General features: G+C 41.4%; 2 protein-coding genes across 4 annotated transcripts in view; one reads left to right on the forward strand and one right to left on the reverse strand.

Moving 5' to 3' along the window:
• The first annotated feature begins 498 nt into the window (after positions 1-498).
• On the forward strand, positions 499-6,607 carry Pfn2 (profilin 2). Of its 2 annotated transcripts, none has more exons than XM_041659304.1 (3): positions 499-907; positions 2,886-3,078; positions 4,969-6,607. In XM_041659304.1, the coding sequence occupies exons 1-3, from the start codon at positions 776-778 to the stop codon at positions 5,064-5,066; spliced, it is 423 nt and encodes a 140-aa protein (XP_041515238.1). In that variant the 5' UTR covers positions 499-775; the 3' UTR covers positions 5,067-6,607. The 2 variants fall into 2 exon arrangements, with proteins under 2 accessions (XP_041515238.1, XP_041515239.1); XM_041659305.1 differs by having other exon boundaries at positions 5,290-6,607.
• A 4,257-nt stretch (positions 6,608-10,864) lies between these two features.
• Rnf13 (ring finger protein 13) overlaps positions 10,865-25,147 on the reverse strand; it is a 74,713-nt gene continuing 60,430 nt past the window's right edge. For both annotated transcript variants that reach the window (XM_041659342.1, XM_041659343.1), the window contains exons 8-10: positions 22,981-23,074; positions 13,053-13,133; positions 10,865-12,594 (exon numbers count right to left, since the gene is read on the reverse strand). In XM_041659342.1, the coding sequence (XP_041515276.1) occupies positions 12,233-12,594; positions 13,053-13,133; positions 22,981-23,074 (537 nt within the window). In that variant the 3' untranslated portion in view covers positions 10,865-12,232. The remainder of the gene's footprint in view (positions 12,595-13,052; positions 13,134-22,980; positions 23,075-25,147) is intronic.

The raw sequence follows: 25,147 nt of genomic DNA on the forward strand, positions 1-25,147 counted from the left end.
CCCCTGCGGCGGCTCTGATTTCAGGAGCGTGCTGTCGTAGCTGGCCGAGGTCTTCTCCGAGATTCCTCTCCAAGCGTGGGCAACCCGCACTGGCCGCTCCCACCACAAAGAGTAAACCCTCCGCATCCGTCACCAGGGCAACCCTGCCACCCGACACCGAGGCTGTCAATACCGCGTCCAGAGCCGGAGCTGGAGGAGGGCGCACGGTGGCCCCGCGTGCGGAGCGCCAGCGGCACCCCACGGCACCCACTCGAGCTGCCTCGCCTGGCCTGAGGCTCCAGCGCCGCGCCCCAGCCGGCCCCAGCCGCTCGCCCGCCCGCCCGCTCGCTCGCTCGCTCGCCTCCCGCACGTGTCGCCGTGATTGTCCCCGGCGGTATCCCTCCGCGCCCCCGCCTCGGCTCCCCCGCCCTTCCCGGGACCCTCGCCGGCCGCGCTGCGGAAGGATCGCACGCACGCGCGCTCACGTCCCGCTGGCCGCGGAGAAGCGAGGGAGCCGCAGTGAGAATCTGCCATCGCCAGCCCCGCTGCCCGCGTCGCTCCGCCGCCGCCGCCGCCGGCTCCCGAGCCCCGCGGCCGCGGCCGCCCCGGCGCGCCCCGCTGCGGGTCCAGTCCCCGCCCGCTCGCCCGCTCGCCGCAGCTCCCCGGAGAGGGGCGGTCGGTGCCTGCGCAGAGCCGCCTCCTCCCCGCCCCCGCCCCGCCTCCGCCGCCGCCGCCGCCGCCGCTGCCGCTGCGCCTCTGCTCCTGCCGTCCCCGCTGCAGTGCGAAGGGCTCGAAGATGGCCGGTTGGCAGAGCTACGTGGATAACCTGATGTGCGATGGCTGCTGCCAGGAGGCCGCCATTGTCGGCTACTGCGACGCCAAATACGTCTGGGCAGCCACGGCCGGGGGCGTCTTCCAGAGCATCACGGTGAGGCCCGGGGGCGCCGAGCCGGCAGGTGTGCGGCGGGCCTCCGAGGAAGGGACGCCGCCCGCGAGCAAGGGGATGGATGCGGCCGGGGCGCGAGGAAAGGGGTGCCGCCGGCTGCGGGAGGGGACGGAGGCGGCCGGGGCCCTGGATGTGGGCCGCTGAGACTGGGGGATGCTGCCCGAGGCCGCGCGGGGGCGGGGCGGCCGGACTCTTAGCCCCGGCGGAGCCCCGGCTTGCGGCTGCCGCGGGGTGGAGGAGGGGACGTCTCCCCGAGAGGCCCCCTCGGCGTTCGGGGAGCCCCGTGGGCTGCAGTGCGGGTCCCCGGGTGCGGGCGGGGGTCCTGGGCGGCCGGCTGGCCCTGGCTCGGCGGTGAGCGCGGGCTCTGGGAGGCGGCGGTGGCCGGGTCCCGGGAATTAATGGAGTGAATTGGCGTAGGCTTGCCGGTGCCCAGGCCTCCTGGGCTGGCGAGAAGGGGACGCGGACCACGTAGGTGGAATCGTGAATTTACTTCATCTGTGGCTCTATAGTTTTTTTTTTCCTCCAAGATGGCGAACTGCCATTGATTTCTCTTCTCCACCTATAGAGATTCATCGATATACCGTTATCCCCAGTTACGCAACATAGCTCTAAAAGGATGGTTTTAGGGTGATTAAAAGAGAGAAAAAAAATCTTATCTGGGAAGTCGCGGGAGGGGGGTGACACTTCTCCAAGTCACTCCCTCTTTAGTGATGGTAGTAAAAGAACTAATACCGATTTATGCTTCACGTTGTCTCATATTCATGTGTCTCGATAGCTTTTGACTCCCTTGCCATACATTTGGGGAATATTCGTCAATCAGCCCCCAGCACTGCTAATTGTTATGGCCTTTTCTACGCAAGTCTCCTTAAAATGTTGACACCGGTATCAAGCACTAGACCATTCCCTTAGCCCTACACTCCCACGCCCTCCCCATCACACAGCAGAATACAAGTCTCACATCCCAGGTGCTCAGCATTTTACTACTTCACATGGTTTGCCACTCTAGTGTCGATTCAGCCCCTGGTAGGAGTGCTTTAGGGTCTCCTGTCCCGATGTGGAAGACTGCAGTTCCTGTAGCGAATTGACGTTTGGTGATCAACTTTCTCTTCTGCAGTCTTGTCTTTGTGTGTGAGTTCCCGCTGTCTGGCTAAGAAGATTGCGGGAGTGTGCTTAGAAATGGCTGGGGCCTGCTATGACTCTGCAGTTCTGATGGGGGCGACGCCTTCCTTCTTATTCATGGAATGTTAGAATCTAAGCACGTTTTCTCTTTTCCGGTTCTGGTGGCTACCTCACTTTTCTTTACCAATGCCCTTTCATTTTTCTGTATAATTTTACTATCGCCTACGGCAGTGCTGTAGACAGAATCCAGTCTGCATTTGTCCAGAAAGAAAGCTGATTACTGAATGAAAGGGCAAAGCAGGCTGGAGAGAAAAAGAGTAGTGACCAAAAAAACAGGAGGGAAATACGAATTTGGAAATGTCCGGCAGTCTGATGATTGAGGTTCATACTACCAGGGATAATTCAAGCTGCTCTAAGGAGAGACGAGAGCAAGCTTGTCTGGGGAGACTTTTTACCCAACTTTAAATTTGTTGCAGCATGACTAATGTGGCTGAATATAATAGACAAGCTGTTGGAAGAGCTTATAGCCGACTCTTTGCAATTACATAAGCACCTTCAAGCACCACCTGACGTGATACGGCTTATAAATAACTCGTTTGTACCTAGTGTCAACTGCCAACTATTTAGGGAGGCTTTTTGCATGGTTGGTGTACACTAGCTTTTACTTAGCAGACCTCACTGATCATTGCAAAAGCAAACTAATTAATGTAAAGCATGCAATCATGTAAGAACAGGCAATAACAGAAAATGCTGTCTTGATTTTACATCAGCACAGTTTGTTGTATCAAACTCTGAAAAGAATTAACTGCAGTTTTTTCTTTTCTTTTTTTTGGGTGGCCAGCCAGTAGAAATAGATATGATTGTAGGAAAAGACCGGGAAGGTTTCTTTACCAACGGTTTGACTCTTGGTGCAAAGAAGTGTTCAGTGATCAGAGATAGCCTATACGTTGATGGTGACTGCACAATGGATATCCGGACAAAGAGTCAAGGTGGGGAGCCAACATACAATGTTGCTGTTGGCAGAGCTGGTAGAGGTAAGCAAGCAATTATTTTTGTTTGTGTGTGTGTGTGTGCCTAAAGTTGCATGCCATATTACAACTTGCCTTTCTTTAATGGTTTAAATTAAACATTAGTTCATAATGTCTGTGAAGGTGGTTTTTGTGAACTGCTCAGCACTGAAGGGAGGTCCTGCTTTTCGTTTGTCTATGCTACAATGGTTGCACACTCAGCCTCGCTTCTTTCACCCTGACTTACTCTAAATTATTAATGCCAGCTCCGCATCATAAGCTTTAGTAAACTTCAAAATGAAAAGTCGCCTCTTCAACACTCCAGTATGTCATAATCCTGTGGTTCATATGGCGGCTGGACTGTCCAAGTCAGCTGGCTGTTTGATCCCTAGTGAGTCTTTACTTGTGGAGCTTCCCCTACATGTCTGCTTAGATTTGAAACCAATTCACTGCTCATCATTAAAAAAAAATCACAGTGGTTGATTCTTCTGCCAGGAACATTTCTGAAGAGAGGAATAGTTACATGAGGGTTTTGGAGCACATTCTCCATTTACTGAACTACCTCCAAAGATTCCAACTTTAACAGTGGCAAACTACATGTAGTTCCCACACTTGGCCAACAGCCCTGATGCCAATCTCCAGACTTTATATAAAAATTCTGGTTTCAACCTTGCATACGGAAATCTGATATTTCAAAGAGAACTTTGGAAATTGAAGTTTATTTTGACCTCTCACTGACTCGTAACTGCATTTAAATTTGACTTGTATAACTGCCTCATTTGGCAGAGCTGGCACACAGAGCAGCTCTACAGCTACACGAGCCTACAGTGAGTTATCATTTCTTGCTGTGGCTTTACCAACTCCCTGTGGGGATCTGATTCAAGTGTGGTTTGCTCATGGGTTTCTGGAAAACAAGATGACTTTAAAACACATAAATCTTACGTTTTAGCTGCTTCCAGATATATATGATGCATATGGTTGAGGTTTTGTTTGTTTGTTTAATACATCAGCTGAAGGGCTAGAGAGATGACTCCGTTGTTAATAGCAATGACCTGCTTCTATAGGACTGGGGTTCTATTCCCTATGCCTACACCGCAGCTTACAATTGTCTATAACTACTGTCTCAGCGGCTGTGATGCCCTCTTCTGACCTGCAAGAACACCAGACAAGTACAGTTTATAGATCTGCATATCAAAAAACCACCCATATGCATTACAAAAAATCAGCACATATGAAGCCAAATGAGACTTGTACACCACAGAACACTGCTGACATCTAGTGGCAGTCAGCGCAACACTTGACACACACCTGTCCATGTATTTGAGATAGACCTCTGAACTTCAGTGCAGAATTAGGTACCAGAAATAGCAAACAAGGTTTATGACTTTTATATCAGAAAACGCCTAGCAAAGGGAAGCATCTGGATGAGACAGATACTGCTAATGTAGCATTTTCTGACCAGCACTGTAATTTCTGTTTAAAATTTGGCTTTCATTTTCCTCTGGAAGGAATGGACATGTTTACTCATATTTATAGTCATACTCTAAAGACAATAGCTTGTATTCATCAAGCGTGTTAGATTTGGGGAGAATTTGTCAATGGATTATACTGAAGTTTTTAAAGTATATTTTGGGAAACAAATACTGATATCAACCAGGATATTTTTCCTAGGCTGCAAGGTAAAGGATCACTTTTCTCCTAGCTCTCAGAGATCCCAGGTGCAGCCAGTAGTGCGCTCTGATTTCAGTTACACTGGCCTGAAAGCTCCATTCTGGAGACCTAATGGAGTTCAGTGATTGACAGTTCATGGAAAACTAACTTAATGTTAACTTATTAATTGGGGGTCTGTCTGCTTAAACTTATGTGATTCTCTTGATTAACACTTCTTTTGAAACACTTTTTTCCTTTTTCTTTCAGTCTTGGTCTTTGTAATGGGAAAAGAAGGGGTCCATGGAGGCGGATTGAATAAGAAGGCATACTCAATGGCAAAATACTTGAGAGACTCTGGGTTCTAGCTGCTAGGCAGACTGTTAAGTATTAGGGGAAAATTGCTCTTAAATTTTCCTAGCTGTAAGCTTAAGTCTTAATTCTGGAAATTTTATTAGCAATGCAGGGTGATGGGATATGAACACATGTCTCCTTTGTATCCCTCTGTTGGTGGGGAAAGGTGTCTTTCTTTCTGCCCCTTCCCCTGAAATAATTGTGTTCACTTCTGTTTTGTTTCCTTGTGTGCTCCAGCATTGGTTATAGTCATGGGAAAGGAAGGTGTCCACGGAGGCACACTTAACAAGAAAGCGTATGAACTCGCTTTATACCTGAGGAGGTCTGATGTGTAAGCAGCCTCTCCCATCTACTTACCAACTGTCTTCACCACCACCCCAATTACGGTCACAGTGCTACCAGATTGTAGATGGTAGCTAGTTTTTCTTTATCTATTTTCTAATGTCATGATTCCCAAAGGGTCATTTGTATGTTAACCACTGTGTGTAACCAACCTTTATCTGGCATCATAATTGCAGCACAATAATGATTTGCATGATACCTTGAAATTGGGGGAAGGGGGCATGCCAAGTTGGGCATCACTTTGTCTTAGCAATTAATTAATGGGATACTGATTACTAAAATAAGTTAATATTAAGCAAGGTGCCGGTTGTACAATCTCTAATTTGATCAATGTCTTTTCAGCACTTTGAGCATTTACTTGGCTCATTTAGTCTTCCTTTTGTAGCGCATGGTTGGGAGGAAAAAGTGCATGCATCTTTACTTTACTCTCTTCTCATCCCCTCCCTTAGAACTTGAGGTAATTGGTTTGCTTCCATTCTCTTGTGTAGTGCCTGGTTTATTTAACTTAATTAATACCTCCTTTGTTGACGAGCTATCGAGAGCTGTGGTGATTTGCTTTTAATACTATGATTGCACTTGAGACAGACTCTTTGTAGTGTCTATAGGATAGGAAGAGTGCAACTGTCAAGAGCAAAGGCACTTCCTCCCATGACCTTACTACAATAACCACGCCGATCAGATTCCCAGGGACATTCTGTCATTGCAGTAGCTCAGACTTCTTGTCTTTTCTTTGCACACCAGCTGTCTTCTTGAGTAAAATTGTAAAAGGCTGCCATTATGGATATTAGGTTCCCAACATAACCATCTGGAGTGTGTCCAGTTTATTTTTCATAGGACCAATTTTTATTTGCAGCTTAGGTTTTTATATGAAGTTGCATTATTGTGGACTTGGCTGTCTTGTGATGTATTTTTTTCATATGTATTCTGTGCCATACTGTTGTTAAAATGAACTGTTGCTGTTGTGAGATGGGTTTTCTTTCGAATGGCACTACTTTAGGGACATTCTAGTATTTGCTTCTATTGTTTGGGCATTGTGGATAATGTACAGATTTAAAACAAATCTTGTTGCTGATTTGTCCATTTCTTTCCCTGCACTTTGTTACATCTGGGATACAGTCTAACTCATCTGATTTAATATGCATTTAAAAAAATGCCATAACTATTAAACACCTTGTTTACAGACAGATGAAATAAATTTATTCCAACCAAATACTTTATAGACTCCTGTTGTTATTAAAAATTATAAGTTGTTGGCTTCGCTGTTGTTGATTTGAGGGTGGGATGGGGTGGGAGGCTCTATGTGTAGCCCTTGTTGATCTTAAGCTCAGAATGCTCCTGCCTGAGCCTTCACAGTGGTGGCATGTTGCACACACCCATCTCTGCCTGACACAAGGGAGTATAAGAAGTGGCCAGACTCATCTGCAAGCACATAGAAGTACCTACAGATTTCTTCTCATTAAGCTTTGGTGTACTAAACATGGCTTTGGTCATTCATTTCATGATCACCTTCAACTTACATGAAGAAAACCAGCCTCCAAGGAAATAAATAACTTAGGTTGATTTCTTGATATGAATTCAATCTCATAAGCACTTGGAGGCCCCAGTAGCAGGAATCCGTTATTGAGGGTTCTTGGATTTGAACTATCAGTGACTTTAGATAGGCAGTGTGATGTTACCAGTGACTCTCATAAAAGAGCAGATGCCATTCCTTGGGTAGCATTTAAAGAGAATTGGAAACTTTTACATTTTCTGGTTTTCAGAGTAACATGTTGACCACAGCTAAGTATTTTAATGCTAGTTTCTTAATATTATGACTTTAGGTTCTTGTGTTCTTCTTACATATTCTAAAATTTCTAAGGTCAGAGTATACTATTTTATGACAAAATAATTTGAATTGGGAAATTTATTTTGAAAAAAATCATGTAAGTATAGGAATTTAATTTGAATAGCATTTTCCATAATTAAAATATTTTTAGTAAAAATGTCAATAGAAGAACCACTATAAAACCTAATTTAAAATTCTAAGGGGTTGAGTATTTAAGTTGTTCTTCAAAATATGTCTGCTAGATTAGCTGTGACACTTTGTGCTGTCAGTTAGCAAAGGCAGATGGATTGTATTATGGGTACAGTCCCCCACAGGGAGACCAAAGCTCTGGTATAGCTACTGCCCAGCCGTAGTTCACAGGGTACTAGAAAATCCTAGGTGCTCAGCCTTAGTGTGTCACTCTTAGTAATGTCTGTCCATGTACAGCAGCTGTGTACATGGAGTTCTGGATGGTTCGTCTTCTCCACCACATCCTGTCTTTTTTGTCCAAGAGACACACACTTAACAGGATCAAGACCTCTTGAGTACTTCAGTCTTGAAACCAAGTAGCCTTCATGTAAGTTTTCTATCCCATTTATTTATTTTAGACTGATGGCTTGAATTCTGTGAATCAATTTTCCAAATGCCAGAATATTTGTATATAAATTTGTACATTGAGTACAAATTTTTTTATAATAGAGATCTCAAAATTTGAAACTAAATCTAATTTTTCATGGTAAAACTTATCTTGAGAGAGTCTCATATGTAGTCCTGTCTGGCAGCCTGCCTCTACCCCACCACCCAGTGATGGGATTAAAGGTATATGCCATGCCCAGCTAGCTTTCTGTGTTTTTTTTAAGGTTGTTTTTTTTTTTGATAGTTTCATGTATCATCATCATCGTTGTTGTTATTTTGGTTTTTCGAGACAGGGTTTCTCTGTGTAACAGCCCTAGCTGTCCTGGAGCTAGCTCTTGTAGATCAAGCTGGTCTCGAACTCAAGAGATCTACCTACCTCTGCCTCCCGAGTGCTGGGATTAAAGGAATGCGCCACCACTGCCTGCCTGACAGTTTCATACATTTATATAATAGATCTTAGTTGTTCTCCCTAACCTTCCCCTCCTTCTCCACTGGAACTCTTCTTAATAAGATCCTTCCTACTTCCATGCCCCTCTCCCTTCTGAGTTTAGTTTAGTTCTTGCTCAGGTATAAGTGGGAGTCTACTTACTAGAGCGAGGGCAACTTATTAGTGTCTACACCACTGGAGAAAATTACACCTCCTCCAACACTGTTGGTTGCCAATAGTCCCTCGGGGAGGGATGGGGCTTCAATGGGTCCCCTCCCCCGTCCAGAGGACAATGTTGTGGGCCTGTCATGTGCAGATAAGCCAGAGCTGCAGTGACTTCATGAGAGTGTCATGTTCAGAAGTCATCTTTTTGCTTTGACTCTCGCCATCCTCTGGTTTATAACAGTCTTTCTACCCTCTTCCATGGTGTTCCCTGACCCTTGAAGGAGGTGATGTTGGCTGTTCCATTTAGGACTGAGCACACCACTAGCACTTATCCTCAGCATTGTGGCATTTACGTTAGAGTGTCTACATTAACCTCTGACCTCTGCTCTGAGCACCTCTGAAGGCTGGGAGCAGCACTAAGATAGGTATGAACCTGAGTATTTATAAACCAGTTTGTCAACATAACCATGTAGTTAAACAATAGTAGTAGGATCTCCATAGGGCTGTGGACATCCCCAGCCATGGGCTCTTGGCCAGCTTTACAGAACAATTTCCCTCTTGTACAGCAGCCAGTATGCCCATAGCAGTCATGGCACTAGTTCATAGGTTAGCACATCTTGCCTGGTAGGTCATTATGACAGCTCTCGGGATTCATAGCCAAGTAACACCATTAATGACTTCTTTCCCAGCAGCCTGCACAGCACATTCGTGCACTATGAAGGCTACTCAGAAGGGAGGAATCTCCAGCTCAGCTCCAGCCTGGTTCTGTCTGTCTACGACCAGAGTATGCCACATCTCCAGCAATAGTCTTAATCAGGTTCAGGTGGGCAACCAGAATCAATCTCAGTGACCTTGAAATGTTTAAGCCCCTGGTCCCAATCAACAACTTATGCCCCTATCTGGCACTGAGATTTTTATTTAATAACATACTACTTTTGGAGGAACATTAACCATCCATAGAGGATAACGAAGACCAAAGTTTTTATTTTTTTAAAAGACCTTATAAAGTAGTACCCATATGGGTTTTCTATATATTCTTTGTTATGCTTCTCTGTGCCACCCTCCTCTGCCTGTGCTCCCATCCCCTCTCCCTGTTCAAACCTTCTGTCCCTAGTAACCTGACCACTTAACTTTCATGCCCATTGTGTTAGATCCTTCTTAACTAATAATAACGTAACACATGCACATGCACCTCTTTCTCAACAGAGAAACAGAGTTTACCAAGACTCAACATTAAGCACGCTGTTCTAAAATTTCTAGCTAGTATCATCATATATGGGATAACATGTAGTATTCGCCTTTGTGGACCTGGGTTACCCCACTATATTTTCTCAGATGCGTCCATTTTTTCCTGAAAGCTTAATAATTTTATTCTTTCCCATTGAATAAAATTCCATTGTGTATATTACATTTTCATTATCCATTCTTTATCCATTGACGTTTAAGCTGGTTCCATTTCCTCTATATTGTGAGCAGAACAGCAATGAAGATGGAACTGCGAGAATCTCTGCTGGAGGGTGTGTGTCCAGCTGGGCACAGAGCACCATTCTCTCTGAGGTTTTGAGACACTGACACTGATCCTCATCGAGGCTGCACCAGTTTACACTCCCATTGCATCCTTCCCCACAACACTGCCAGCGTTTGGCAGCATTTGGCCTTGGTAATAGCGATCCTGCCTTTGAGTAAGATGTTGAACACTTAAAGTACTTACTATCTGTGTTGGTCGGTAACTCTGTTTAGTTCTCTAGATCACTGTTTTAATCTGGTTGTTTCCATTTTTGATTTTTAGCTTTTTAAGCTCTTTAAATATTCTGTATACAGCAATCCTCTCTCAGATCTCTGGCAAAGAGTTTCTTCCATCCCTTAGACTGCCTCTTCACTTGACTGACGGTTTCCTCTCCTGGCCTCATTTTCTGAGACACTGGAGTCTACATGGTCATTACTTACTCCCGTATTTAGTCTACTCCCAGCTTCATCCTCTAGTGGTTCAGAATTGCAGGCCTAACACTCCAGGCTTCACTATATTTAGAACTGATCTTGTGCAGGGTGAGAGATAAGATTCTAGTTCCATTCTTCTGTATGTGGATACCAAGTTCCGTTCTCTCAGCCCATTTGTTGAAGATGCTGTCCTTTCTTTGTGTATTTGTAGCATCCTTTTCAAAATCAGGTGGCTGTAATTTTGTAGCCTTATACCTGGATCCTCTGTTCTACTCTGTTCATCTATGTATATTTTTGTGTCAGTATCATGTGCTTTTATTACTATTGTAAGTAATTATTTTTTTAAAGGGTGGAGGTGGTAGCATACACCTTTAATCCCAGCACTCTAGAGACAAAGACAGTTTGAGGACAGCCTGGCTCACAGAGTGAATTCTGGGACAGCCAGGGCTCCACAGAGAAAAACCTGTTTCAAAACAAACAAACAAAACAACAACAACAACAAAGGTATAAATTTTTAAAGAGAATTCAAAAATTAAAAGTGTCTTTTCCTAGTGTTACATTTCTCTTAAAATACAGCATTTTTAAACAATAACAAATGGCTCACCTGATATACTTATTCTATAACATAATTTTATTCTGTTTCCCATGTCACTACATACATCTACTGTAAAGCATGTGCCACAATTTACAACAGAGTTCCCTAATTTACACTATTTAGGGGATAATTTTGGCTACAGTGTTAACTTTGGTGGATATGCCTAAAAGCCTGTGAGTAGCTAGTAAGTAACCTTGTATAAAATCCTAAGGTGATGTATGATCGCCATCATTTTCCTTTATAGCACCCTGCATATAAGGCTAATGTGGTAAGAGTTCATCAGAACAAATACTTGTGGCTTTTCAAGTGGAAAACATTTATTAACATTGAAGCTCCCATCATACAAGGCCATATAAAAATTCTTAGCATTCTGATTATACTTAAGTATATTTTCTACATAGTTACAGTTATATAATTTAGCTTTCATAATACATTGCCTCAGTACATTAGTTCTGTTAAGCAAAAGCACTTATTTCAAACCCAATACTTGAACAATTTCCTCTGCACATGGTTCAGTAGGGCTAACTAGCATAAGATGTTCTTTATGAAGAGGTATACAATCTCAATATTACAGTTGCTGAAATTTGGTATTTTTATGCAGCATTTTTTATTGCAACACAAAAGGATACTGAAATATGGAAAGTAAGATCCAGAGACGTTCCTGTGGAATCAAACTCATAACACTATAGTGTTTTTAAAAACCTTAACATAAAATATTTGAAGTTTATAGTAGACTATTCCTATAAGGGAAAACTACTTGGGAATAGGGAGGAAAATGACATCTTTTAGTTTCTCCGTGGTTCTAAGAAGAAATATCCTAAATTGCCCATTGCCACTCACTAATCATGACGGGAAATATCAGAACAGACATGTGCCAACCCAACAATTGTAGGCAACTTTATGGAAGTGAGAGTGGTTTTAGCTCATGCTAGATGACCATAACCGACTTCATGTGTAAGACATTTGCATACTGTGATCTAGGTCTTCACTTCAAGCTGTACTGAGGATTTTAAAAGTGTCCTGGCTACATTTCATCATCCCCAGAGAGCTCGTTTGCTGCCTGAGTTACAGCACCAGTCTGTTACTTGTTAGTGAGATGGATGTATACTACTGGAAATAAGTATCATAGATCAAACAGTCTATTTCAGGAACGTGATTACACTAGAAAACTAAAAAATAAGTTATTCCTACAGAAACCTCTAAAGGGAGCAGAAGAATCAACTCATATGTCTAAATAAACATTTGAAAGGGAAATGAACCAGCCGCCTGAACGTCACACAGTGTTTGCTATGTTGTAGTCCCGTTCACCATCAGGCTGCAGCTGGACCACAACACTGTGTTCAGTGACCTCGTTGTCGGCATCACTGCTGTCGGTCTCGTTGTCATCCTCCTCGTAGTCGGAAGACTCGGTCATGTTCTGATGTGAGTGGGATGCTGACAAAGACCCAAATGACGGCGCCCTGACGGACGCTGAAGGCGGAAGCAAAGGGGTGTGCTCTGACACTTCATTTTCCTCCTGACTGCTGTCGGTGTCAGAGTCCGAATCACCTTGGGAAGGAACAACTTTTTGTTTGCAGACTGGACAGGTTTTTTTGGTTTTAGTTAGCCAGGGATCTACACACTTGCAGTGATAAGCTGTTGAAGCAAAATATACATCTTCAGTACAACAGTTCCGTTAAAAGCACTCATTTTCAAATTCAATACTTGATTTAGCTCCACAGAGCCTAAGATATTCTTTATAAAGATATGATCACAGTTAACAGTTGCTGAAATCTGGTATTTTATGCAATATTTTCTTTTTATCACAACACAAAAGGATGATACCGAAATACAGAAATTAAGGTCCATAGACACTGCTTTTGAGCCGATTATGCCTAGCACTGTAGTATTCAGAGACTGTTATATTTAATTTCTTGCTGTGTTCATTTAGTGTAATGATTTGTACAAATTGTGTACACACGTAAAAAGTTAGTACATTTTTATAGATCACATCTATCCATTAGTTTTGTATTTCTGTGTCTTCTCCCTTGATACAGACAGAACTCAAGACCAAATTCTATACAAACTCAAGGCAGCATGTGGTTTACTCATACCATGGGAACAGGGAAGGATTCTTAGCTTATCTCCATCTTCATATTCTTCCAAACAAATGGCACATACATCATATTCATCTCCTGTAACAGAAAATTGTAAACAGAAAATGTAGACTTGAGCATTACTTAAACATTAGCATGTTCTGAAATATTCTATACTAAAAAATAAAATTTCAAACTTCTCAAATTCTGAGCCATTTTTGTGGCTGATGGTAGGATTAAATTCAGGCACACAACAAGAACTTTACCACTGACCTACATCTCTACCCTATCCTACCCCCCCTCACAAACAATATCAAAACATTCAAATACTTTCAATATGTTCATTAAAAACAGATTGGAGCCGGGCGGTGGTGGCGCATGCCTTTAATCCCAGCACTCGGGAGGCAGAGGCAGGCGGATCTCTGTGAGTTCAAGACCAGCCTGGTCTACAAGAGCTAGTTCCAGGACAGGCTCCAAAACCACAGAGAAACCCTGTCTCGAAAAACCAAAATAAAATAAAATAAAAACAGATTGGAAGGGAAGATACTTTTAGTTTCAAATAACCCATATGTACCAGTTAGGTGGTGTTAAGGCTAGCAGCCAGGTAAATGGGTATTCACCAAATGGCTACTTGACAGTAATGCTAGTTTGTCTTACTCTTGTTTATGGCCTTATAATATCTAGTTTCCTTAATTCCTAGCTCTTCTGGGATTCAAAGGCTACATTTTGAAAGGAAGCAAAACAGTACTCTTAAATACTGATGCTTTTGAGGGTCTATTTAAAAATACTTTGTTACCACTGACTAGTTCAGTATTTTCCAATTACTTTAAAAAATAACCTTAGGAAACAAAGAGGGTTTCACTGCCTGAGCTACACGGGTATAATGACTTTGGAAGGTAACAGAAATAAGCTGCTACCTGGGAAGACAGTCTGGGTGAGCACTAGACATCAAAGGGAAAATGACTCTTGAGGATAGTCATTCAATTCAATATCCTCTGGTCATTTAAACACAGGACGAAGAATCCGAAATAGAAAGCTTTAAGAAAAATTAGTATTTTTGTTTTGCTAGTACCTTGGTTTTATTGTTACCAAATATACTCTAACAAATTCATGTGCATACATGTTAGACTCTCCTGTGGAGTTTAGTCAGATGGATTAGATGGGTCTTAACTAGAAATATTAAAGATCTCCAACATATTTATGATAACATAATTATACAGATGAATCACTGACATGAATTTTGAAGGTAGAGTTTGAATACATTAAGCAATTAAATCATGACTGATGTTATCATACATGTCAAATAGTCTCATCACCCTGTAATAGGTCTCTTAGAAACAGCTGTAGTTAGCAGGGTCAAGCTAGGTAGGAAGAATAGCTTGGCATTTTCACAGGAATTCAGTATGGTCACAAGAGTGCTTATACAGAACTACAGGTAATATATTTGTAGTGTTCTAAGATGCTGTGCTTGTCATTTGTAACCCAAGAAACTAAATGTTGTTTTCTGGGTTATCAGTAAATGTATATAGTTGGTATTTTAGAGTCATTGGGTTTTCATGTCCTGTGAACAGTTCTAAGTGATGACTTCATAGTGACCTGTACTTCTTGCTACAATACTTACTTTGCACATAAGATTCAAGGATGTAGTTTGTGGCATGGACCAGAATAGAGCCGAGTGTTCTATACACTTTGTAGAAAGCCCTTGTAGTCCTGGACTAGTTATGAAGTGACAAAAACACTGCCTCATCCCATCTTCTAAGTTTATTTATTTTTGTGTTACCTTGGAAAATAAAATTTTAAAGCTACAGTAGTTAGGTGCCTGGTAACTTAAAATAAGAAGAAATCCCCCCCAAAGTAGGTACTCTTGGTCACATTTACACATTAAATGTATGGTGAGGTTAAGGAACTGTACAAGATCACACACATAATATATGGAGAAATCCAGAATTCCAGAATGCTGTATACTTCAAAGTCTTTGCATTGTCTCAGCCATTATGTTCTATTGTCTCCTAGCATATGTACCTAGATTTCTAGTCACGTTTAAATATTCCCCTTAGACTTGTAGTACCTGGATTTTTTTGTAGTATATTTTTGTTTGTACATGTGCATGGAGGTCAGAGAACAACCTTGAGTGTTGGTATTTGCTATCCACCTTATTGGAAACAGGGTCTCTTGCTGACCTAAGAGCTTCTGAGGATTCTTCACTCTCCACATCCTATCTTGCCAGAGAAGTTCCAGGATTACAAGACTCAATGCTGGCTTGGGGGTGGAGAGGGGCTATGGATTCCAAACACAGCTCTCACACTTGCTTGGCAGGTGCTTTACCCATCGAGTCACCTCCCTAGCTTTGAAGTATTCGTAAGCAGTCATCTAGGAAATTAGGGTTAAAATCCCTTCCAGAGCTGACTTCAAGACACCTAAATTTATACAAATCCTGGGCTAGATAGGTGACCAGGGTTCAAATCCCAGCACCACTTGGTGGCTCATAAGAATATAAAGTTAAAAGCCTGCTCCACTTCAGTACATATGAGGAACTAGGCCTATATTAACTCTTGGATAAAGCAATAGTGCTTCTAAATGATTTGTACTTATTGGATAGATTATCTGTGTGTTTAGTTTAATCTCAGGTAAAGTAACTATAAAAAATTCAAACTTAAATTTCCTTCTAGAAAGTGCACTGGTAGAAATTAAGAAGAGAACACTAACACCCGAGTAGAAACATCCTAGCAAAGGGCATGCTATCATCTGAATAGTGAGTGCCCCCCAAAAGGCCTATGTTTTAAAGATTTGTTCCCCAACATGGCACTGTTGGGAGGTGGTAGACACTTTAAGAGGTGGATGGGGCCTGACCGAGTGATACTGGCCTCGTCTTGAAAAAAATAAGACAATACAGTCATATCATTTTATTAAATATTACTATATATCAAGAGTTTTAAAAGCATAATCACACTATTATCATGCCTAATAATGAATGACAGTTTCTTAATATCTGAATTAATATCATTCAAAGTAAATTCAAATTTCATCAACTGTCCTGAAAATAATTTTTCTTAGATGGTTTGTCCAAAGCAGGGCTTTGTCCTGCCTTGTCCTGTTGCTGCCACTAGGCCAGCTGCCTGCTGTCACGTTCCCTGCCATCACAGACTCTTTCCTCTAGAACCACAAGCCACAATAGACTCTTCTTTGAGCTGCTTTGGTCATGGTATTCTATCAAAGAAACAGCAAATAACTAAGATACTTATAGATCCATGTCAGTTTATTTCTTTAAATGTGTGGAGTTTTGAAAACATGGTGCTCTGTAGCTATTTCCTCTGAACTGGAACATCCCTGCATGAAGACTGAGACTCATACTATTCCAGAAGCTCTTAAGACTTAAAAGACTCATATGACCCTTCTCAAAGATTCTATATACTCTGCAGACTACTGTGGGAGAGAAGAGACCTTAGTGGAGCTCTGCTGGTTGTGTGTGACACGTCAGGGATGCAGCTCCTCTGAGTCATCACCCATGCTGGGGTGCACTCGGGGAAGTGACTCCCTAGAGTTGCCCGTACTCCTTTAGGTAACCTCAATAACTCCATTCGTTCACTAAGCCAGACTAAGGTGGAGTTATTTGTTGGGTCTGTCATCAGTGCCCTATCTAGGGTAAATAAACATTTATTCATGACCTCCCAAGAAAAGCACAACACAATTGGCACCTGAATAGGGACTGATATGACCAAAGATGACTTGGGGAGAAGTTGTGTGGCCCATGGTATGACGATAAAATCTAACTGAGGTAGACCTGTCTGAGGGTGTAGCATATGTGGGATAATCCTGATAGAGCCATTTTCCTTGTGTGATATGGATGGAGAGTATCCTTGCTGTGCTAAACTGGCAATTCTAAACAATGAGAGACAAGATATAAAACCAACGCCAAGCCACCTGAAAGTGGGCCACTTAGACTGACGATCTTCTGTGTGGAATGAAGTGTCATGCCTCCTTGATGAATATGGGCCCACCTCTCTCCCCAAAGAGCTGACAGGCTAAAGAATGTGTTGCAATCCCTAAAAGCAAAGGTGAGATGAACTCAAAAGCAGTTTGTGACAGAAGTTGCATGGTTTTTCCGTGGGCAATAAGACATGCAACTAAGGCTCAGCTATCTTCCAGAAGGACATTGTGAGATTACAAGTGGAATTACAGTGGGAAAAAGTCATGTATTATCCTTGTATTAACCACTGCTTTGGTAGGAAAGGTAGAAAAAGGAGAAAACAAGATGGACGTGTTGGCCTTTTATCTCCTAGAGTTGGCAGGATACAAGGAAAAGAATAAAAATTATTTCTCTGCTAAAGAGCTATTGTTGGGTGTCCAAAAATTGAATAGAGTATAGTAAAAGTGATGGAAGATACCAGTCAGGTTTGACATAAAGGCAGCTAAAGGGATTTGCCACCAAAGACTTGACCTGAGTTTGATACTCAAGCTCACATGGTGGAAGAAGAGAATCAACTTAGATGTTCACATATGTGCCCTGTGACACCTGCACTCCCCCTACAAATAAATACAAATAAATGTAAAAAGAAAAAAATAAGTTTTTCCTTTTTTCAGTAAAGACCTTGGGAGTAGATAGGGCTTTAGTGGACTTGCCAAGCTCCATGGCAGATGTAATCTTTGTAAGGTAGAAGGAGCTCTGGTATATCTTAATTGCAGTCTAGCATGTAAATTGAATTTAAATTCCTGAAGCAATCCAGAGGAGCTGAGAAGGGCAAAACAATCAGAAGGGTCTATCGGGGCCATTCAGAAGATCAGTGTGGTCAGACCTGTCCTGGTTTCCTGAACAAAACATTAACAGAAAGACAACTGTGTTAGTTTCTGGAAGGCAGGAAACTGTTGCCTGAGCAATGGTTCAGAGAAAATATAAATGATAAAAATAGTGCAAATGAAAAGGGTGTACAGTATTTACCCATAAACGTGTGTGTGCTCTCGCGTGCGCGCGCGCGCGCACACACACACACACACGCACACACACACACCATAGTGTTCTGTATACATTTCTTCCCCTATTTAAAAAAAAAAAAGTACACTGGAGTTGGAGATTTATCGCCTAGCCTGGGGCTTTCGGCAGCCAGCTGTGCCAATGAAAATGAGAGGGACACAGTGCCAGCCTGAGCTTATCAGACCTGGGAAGCCGACTCCTGTGGCAGGCACAGGAGACTGTTGTTCTCGCTTCCCCTTGGGCCTGATCCAGCCTCACTGAGACTGCTGGGTGTTTAGAAGGATGCACAGAGACTCCACGGCAGATGCAGCAGCACATTATGATGAGATCAAGTGACTCATGGAAAATGACTGTGGGTTATCGAGAGTTAGATGGATTAGTGTCCTTATCCATGCTGCTGCACAGAACACTGCTCTTTGACAACACCGTTGATACAAGTGATAGGATCTTTCCATGCAGTACTGGATCTTGTGAACACTTTTTTAATAGCAGCCCAGGACAGCAGCAGGCCTTCAGAGACTGCCTACCTTCTGTAAATGCTAACCCTTGTGTGTCTTACAGATTTGGAAAGGTGCCTAGAAGGATGGTAAAACTGTCCCTATTCAAGTGTTTGAATGAAGTGAATAGGTAGGAAGAAATATTCCCAGGAGCCATAAGGTTGCTAGGTAAAAACCTTAAGTCCCAGGAGTAGGTTGTCTTCCTATGGCTTACTGGCAGAGGAATCCCCTGATACTCCACAAACCATAAAGTTATTCTCACTGCCGTTGGCTGCACACCAGCACTAGATGGTAAGATCCTATTTCTAAAGATGGCACACACTTTGGCTGTAGGACATAGAGAAATGAGGCAGAGATGAAGCTGAAAGTCCCCTCCGTTTTCGCTACAGTAGCAGACTATGCACATTCCTAGGGAAGAATTGTTGCTGATAGTTCTGCTCAGATATGGATGCTGTGCACTGCACTAACTGCACAGCAAGCACGCTGAGCATACAGGTGCAACAGTGGCCTGACTTTTATGGGTACAACTGACTGCTTTTTAAAATTAGATTTAAAAACTACTCCACAGTTGAGAATCCATGATTGGTTTTATAAACAAACAACAACAAAACATGGCTGAGGAAATGAAGAAATAATCATTGATGGGGAGAGGGGAAGGTGGGGTGAGCCAATCAAGCTAAGATGTATGAGAAACTCTTATAGAAGCCTAGTGCTTTTAAACTAAATTTAGAAAATAACAAAAGGAAAGAAGGGAGGGAAGAAGAGGAAGAGTTAAAATACAGATACCCTGCATGGGTGGACAATGCTTCCCCGAGAAGACATCAAATGTTAAACGAAAATTCCTTACCAGAAGTGGGATACCTTTCTCTGAGCTACTGGCCAGGGAGGCCCAGAGGCCCCTAAACAGCATGGGCTTTAAAAGGGGAGAGGGGAGCATGATGGACAGATGCACATGTTGGGGTGCCTAGGAGATGTGAGAGGGAGTAGTGGGGTGCATACAGTCAAGATAATTGTTTATATATATAAAATTCTCAAAGAACAAAATATTCCTCTCTTTAAAAGACTATTCATTCAGTAAGACTATTCTTTTCAATAAATGATTCTGAACAATTGGATTTCCATATTCCAAAAATGAAATTAGAACCCACTTCAGACCAAATACAAAAAGTAAATGAATTTATATGAAATATCAAGATGGGGGGAGTTTTAAATTGGCTTTGGTTTTTAAACAAGAAATTCAGGATTATACAATAAAATCAAGAATACAGTCTTATGAAAATAGAAGTTACAAGCTCACAAATGACAGATAAAGCATGTAAAACCAGTGTAGGGCTGAACTGTCAAACAAATCCAGAAGGGGCTCTTGAGAGTATATAAAAATTCTCTTTTTTCCCCTCTCATTTGCAAACTAAATTTTATTTCTCATTACTTACTAAAGCAAACAAACAACAACAAACTGGAGATTAGAGAATATATAAAAGCGGTGGGATATTCTCCCATACCCAGCCTGCCAGAGATTAGCCAGCCTGTGTCCAGTAAGGATCTTTCTCAAATAAAGGTCTGTTTGTCCTTTTTCTGAAACAACAACAAAAAAGCAGACTCCATCCTTTCCCTACTTCTAGTCCATCAATAAACCGACTGCATCCCATCTTCCAGATGTATCCAAAATTAGAAGACTTTACCTCCCTAATGGTGACCCAAGCACATTTATAATTAATGCAGTAACTTACTATCTGCTAGTTGTTTATATCCTTGACCCTGTACCCCTATTCTTAATACAGCCAGGGGGTGGGGGGGGGAGAACTTTTTTGTTTTGTGTTTTTTGAGACAGGGTCTTGCTATGTACCCTGGACCTGGAACTCACTGTAGAGACCAGACTGGACCTGGAACTCACTGTAGAGACCAGACTGGCCTTGAACTCATCTAGATCCACCTGCCTCTCTCTGCTTCCCAAGTGCTAAGATTATAGGAATGCTAAAAGAAAAGAGAAAAGGGAAAAAAGGTGCTACTTCTGCTCAAAATTCCACATGGCTGCTCTTCTGAGAGGAAAAGCCAACTTTGCAAATCTCTTCTAAACATTTTAACCCGAAGTAGTCTCAATATCCTTGTCTTTATTTCCCTCTTCTTCCTTCTTCGTTATTGCATGCATGTAAAACATGCATGTTTTTAGTTAACGCTCCCTGTCCACCACATAGGTACTTGGGATCAAATTCAGGTCAGTAGACTTGACAGCAAGCACCTTTACCAGCTGAACTATCTTGTCAGCCTTCAATGTCATGTTCTAAAAATATTTTGTTTTAGGGGAAAAAAAATTTTTTTTTAAACAAATAGATTTTACTTATTTTTTATTTACTTATTTTTTTAATTATTTATTATTTATACAGTGTTCTGTCTGCATGCCAGAAGAGGGAACCAGATCAAACCACAGATGGTTGTGAGCCACCATATGGTCGCTGGGAACTGAACCCAGGACCTCTGGAAGAGCAGCCAGCGCTTCCAACCTCTGAGCCATCTCCCCAGCCCTAGGGGAAAAAAATTTAAAGTAGGTCTGAACACTGAAAGAGGAAAGTCTTCTCCAATGGAATCTCAATGGATATAACCATACTTGAGGGCAGGCCTCATGCCCAGTAGTTCGTAACACAAAGCAAACTCAATGGTATTTTCATAGACTTTTTGGTTCACATTGCTTTCTTTGGATATTTTTTTGTCTCATTGGTTTTTTGCTTGTATATTTTGGTTTCCTTTTTCATGTGTGTTTTTGTGGGGGTTTTCAGTGTGTGTGTTTCTTGGGGTTTTTTTGGTTTGGGTTTTGTTTGAAGAAAGAAAGGGCATGGAGCTGGGTCAGTGGGGAGGTGAGGAGGCTCTGGGAGGACCTGGATTATCTCACATTATTCAAGAAAAAAAAATATCTTTAAACTAGGGATTAAGAAATACAAAACTAAGCATATAAAATAGAGCTTTAAAAGGAGATTCCTAAAGCTAGTCTTTAATACTGGGTCTGATCTGTAAAGAACTTTTAGATAACTCACCTTATATGCTAGCAGTTTACAGCTTCTCTGTCCCTTTTAAAATTGAAATGCAATATCTTACATCTTTCTTATTGTTATATTTTTAGCAAGATAAAATTGTAAATGACAATAAAACATTTATGTTATGTGGAAAATAAAACATTAGTTATGTGGAAAATGAAACTTTGCTTTTTATTTATTAATCATTCAATTGTTTATTTTATGTATATGGGCAAATTTTGTCTGTGCATATGTCTAATGCCTGGTGCCCATAAAAGCCACAGAGGGTGCTGGAGTGCCCTGGGACTAGAGTCACAGATGGTTTTGAGCCACCATGTGGGTCCTAGGAATTGAATCCCAGTTCTTTGGAAGAGAAGCCAGTGCTCTCCATCCATAAGCCATCTCTCTCCATCCCCTAGAACTATGTTTGGATGCCTTTTCTATTTTCACCTTATGTTCCTTACCCTCGTTAAATAAAACATTATATTGATATAAAGAATGAAGTCTGGGAAGTACTAGTCAAAAGGATTAACAGGTATATACCTACACTATATATATATATATATATATATATATATATATATATATATATATATATATGGAGCTCTCTAAACACAGAGAAGGAAACTATGCTGGCTGTAACACAAAACCTGGACTCCTCTCCAGCTCTGCCAATACAGTTCAAGCCTCAGTAAAGCCCCATTTCCTTGTGTATTATGGAAGGATAACGATAGCACCCATTTCATATTAGCATAACAATTAAGTGGCATGCAAAGTGCAAACACCTAACAGCGACCTATGGTTTTACCAGCACAATGCAGTATATAACACAGCAAATGAGAACGTAGGAGGATAGACTACCTTTTTCTCTGACATTATCTACTACTGCACATGGCAGTGACAATATATTTTTTCCATTTTTACTATTTTACGTTTTCTGTCAACTCCATACCTTGTTCCTGCCTTTACCAGGCTACCAGAGGATAAAAATATCTCTCATAAACATTCATTGTTGAAATAAGGGCAGCGGGGCTGCGTCCCCAGCACCCGGCCACCCGCACGGCTAGCTTTACCCTAAATAATTACACGGAAACTGTATTCTTTTAAACACTGCCTGACCCATTAGTTTCAGTTTCTTATTGGCTAGCTCTTACATATCGATCTAACCCATTTCTATTAATCTGTGTAGCCCACGAGCTGGCTTACCAGGAATGATCTTAACCTGCATCTGCCTGGAGTGGGAGAATCATGGCGACTCCCAATTCAGCTTCTTTCTCCCAGCATTCTGTTCTGTTTACTCCGCCTACCTAAGGGTTGGCCTATCAAATGGGTCTAGGCAGTTTCTTTATTAATAAGAAATCACTCTTGGGCATGGTATATAGTCGAGACTCAGAATGTAGTGTAAGTATGGCCCTCATGTACTCTGACACATACTAAATGTTATTATTTAGAAAATAACAATATTCACTTACCCTTCTTGAACTTATGTACAGGGAGTTTTTTAAGTTGATCTTTACGAAGTCTGTTTCTTCTGTTTCTATGTCTGTCCTGGACAAATTTTGTGATCTAAAGATAGGGTGAAAAAAGGACAGGTCATATACAAATAGGCACTGAAATAAAAAAAAAAAAAAAGTTTTACTTATATGAGTGCTCTATCTGCAGGTACACCTTTGTGACAGAAGAGGGCATCAGATTCTACCACAAACAGTTGTGAGCCACCATGGGGTTGCTGGGAATTGAACTCAGGACCTCCAGAAGAGCTGTCAGTGCTCTTAACCTCTGGACAATCTCTCCACCGTAACTTCCATGATGAGGTTTTCCCTTTCTCCCCCACCCCTTTTCTCTTAAATTTTATTTTGTTTTGTTTATTTTTCTGGGGGTGAAGGTGAAACTGGGAGGCATGATGTGAAAGACACAAAGAATAAAAATAGATAGATTAGATAGGTAGGTAGATAGATAGATAGATAGATAGATAGATAGATAGATCCTAACAGAAAAGCCCAAAAGTGACAGTTTTGGAGAAAAAAAAAAACTTACATTTCTGGGTAGCTGCTGTAAAAACAATTCATTTATTCAATTCTAATGACAATATTATTAATTAAAAATTAAGTTAAAAGTGATTAGTTAACTTACATATTATTCTTTGAATTTCTTATTAATGAAGTTTATCTTCTTAAAATTATTACATTTATTTACTTAAGTATCTGTTCTGTATGGTGTGGCATACACAGGAGCATGTGGATGTCAGAGGACACCCTGCAAGAATGGGTTCTCTCCGTCTACCATGGGGTTCCAGGAATCCAACTCAGGTGATTAGGCTCCGCAGCAAGCCTTACTCTCTGGGCCATTTTGCCATCCCAAACTTACTGGTAGTGACATTATAAATAGTCTATAACTAGTGTTTGCAAAAATACAAATAGTAGGCTACAGATTATGAATACTTTAACTGGTCAAAAACAATGGGAAATTGAGGCTACAGAGATAGGTCGGCGGGTAAGAACACCTGCAGCTCTTGCAGAGGGCCCAGTTTCAGTTCCCAGCACCCACATGTTTACAACCACTGGTAACTCCAGTTCCAGGGGAATCAACACCCTCTTCTGGTCTCCATGAGCACCAAGTAAGTTGGTATGGAATATAAATCAGAATGAAAGAATGAATAATCAACATATTCAATAATTTACATGAATCTCAAAAATGATGCCAAAAATGACATAAAAGACAACCTAGTTCATAATTCCATTTAAAGCTACTGAAAACAAACTGCAGTGACTAAAATCAGGTTTGTAGATATCTAGGCCTCAGAGTCAAGAGACATCAAGATTACCAAGGAACACAGAGACATTTTTTTTTTGAGAGTTATATCTGGGAGATTTTTATTTGGTGTTTTTACTGCTAACAATCTACAGAAGTTTCAGTGCATCATGCCAGGCAAGCTTAAGGGGTGGCAGTTTTTAATTTTTGTATGACTTTGAAAGATTTAAAGAATCAGCAGATGATTATGTAACATGAGTTGGGGAATGACAACTCTGGCTTCTATAGAACCTCTCCAGGCTCTGCTTTGAGCTGCCATAGGGACATTTTTTAAGGTGATAGACATCTCATTATCTTGACTATAATGGTGGTATTTTTATGCCTGTGTGTACACACACACATATATATATATATGTGCTAAAATTTACTAAAATGTACAACTTAAATATGTGTGGCTTATTTTATGTAAACCATACCTTAATAAATATTTTAAGTGTTTTAAATAATAAATGTTTTAAAATATTAAAAATAACAGTATGAGGCTAGGCATATAACTCAGTAGTAGAATGGTTGACTAGTTTATACAAGGCTCTTTTTCTAAGAAGAAAAAACTCCAACAATATGGTATAAGCTTTAAACAAGTAGCAAAAAGATAAAAAAAATTATATAATCCAAATTTACATTAAAAAGCTGAATAATAAGCATTCATTGATCCAACTATGTATAAATACAATAGATGTAAACGAAAAAGTTCATCAATCTTAAAGAGACTATATAATAAGAAAAAAATCCAATTTTATACTATTTACAAGATACTATTAAAACTGAATGATGCCTTAACGTTTAAAGGGGTGGATGAATACACCTATGCAGTAAGCACATTAGGTT

Source organism: Microtus oregoni, unplaced genomic scaffold, assembly GCF_018167655.1.
Source record: "Microtus oregoni isolate MIOR12 unplaced genomic scaffold, Mior012 000010F_ref0000083, whole genome shotgun sequence".
Classification (NCBI taxonomy): Eukaryota; Metazoa; Chordata; class Mammalia; order Rodentia; family Cricetidae; genus Microtus; species Microtus oregoni.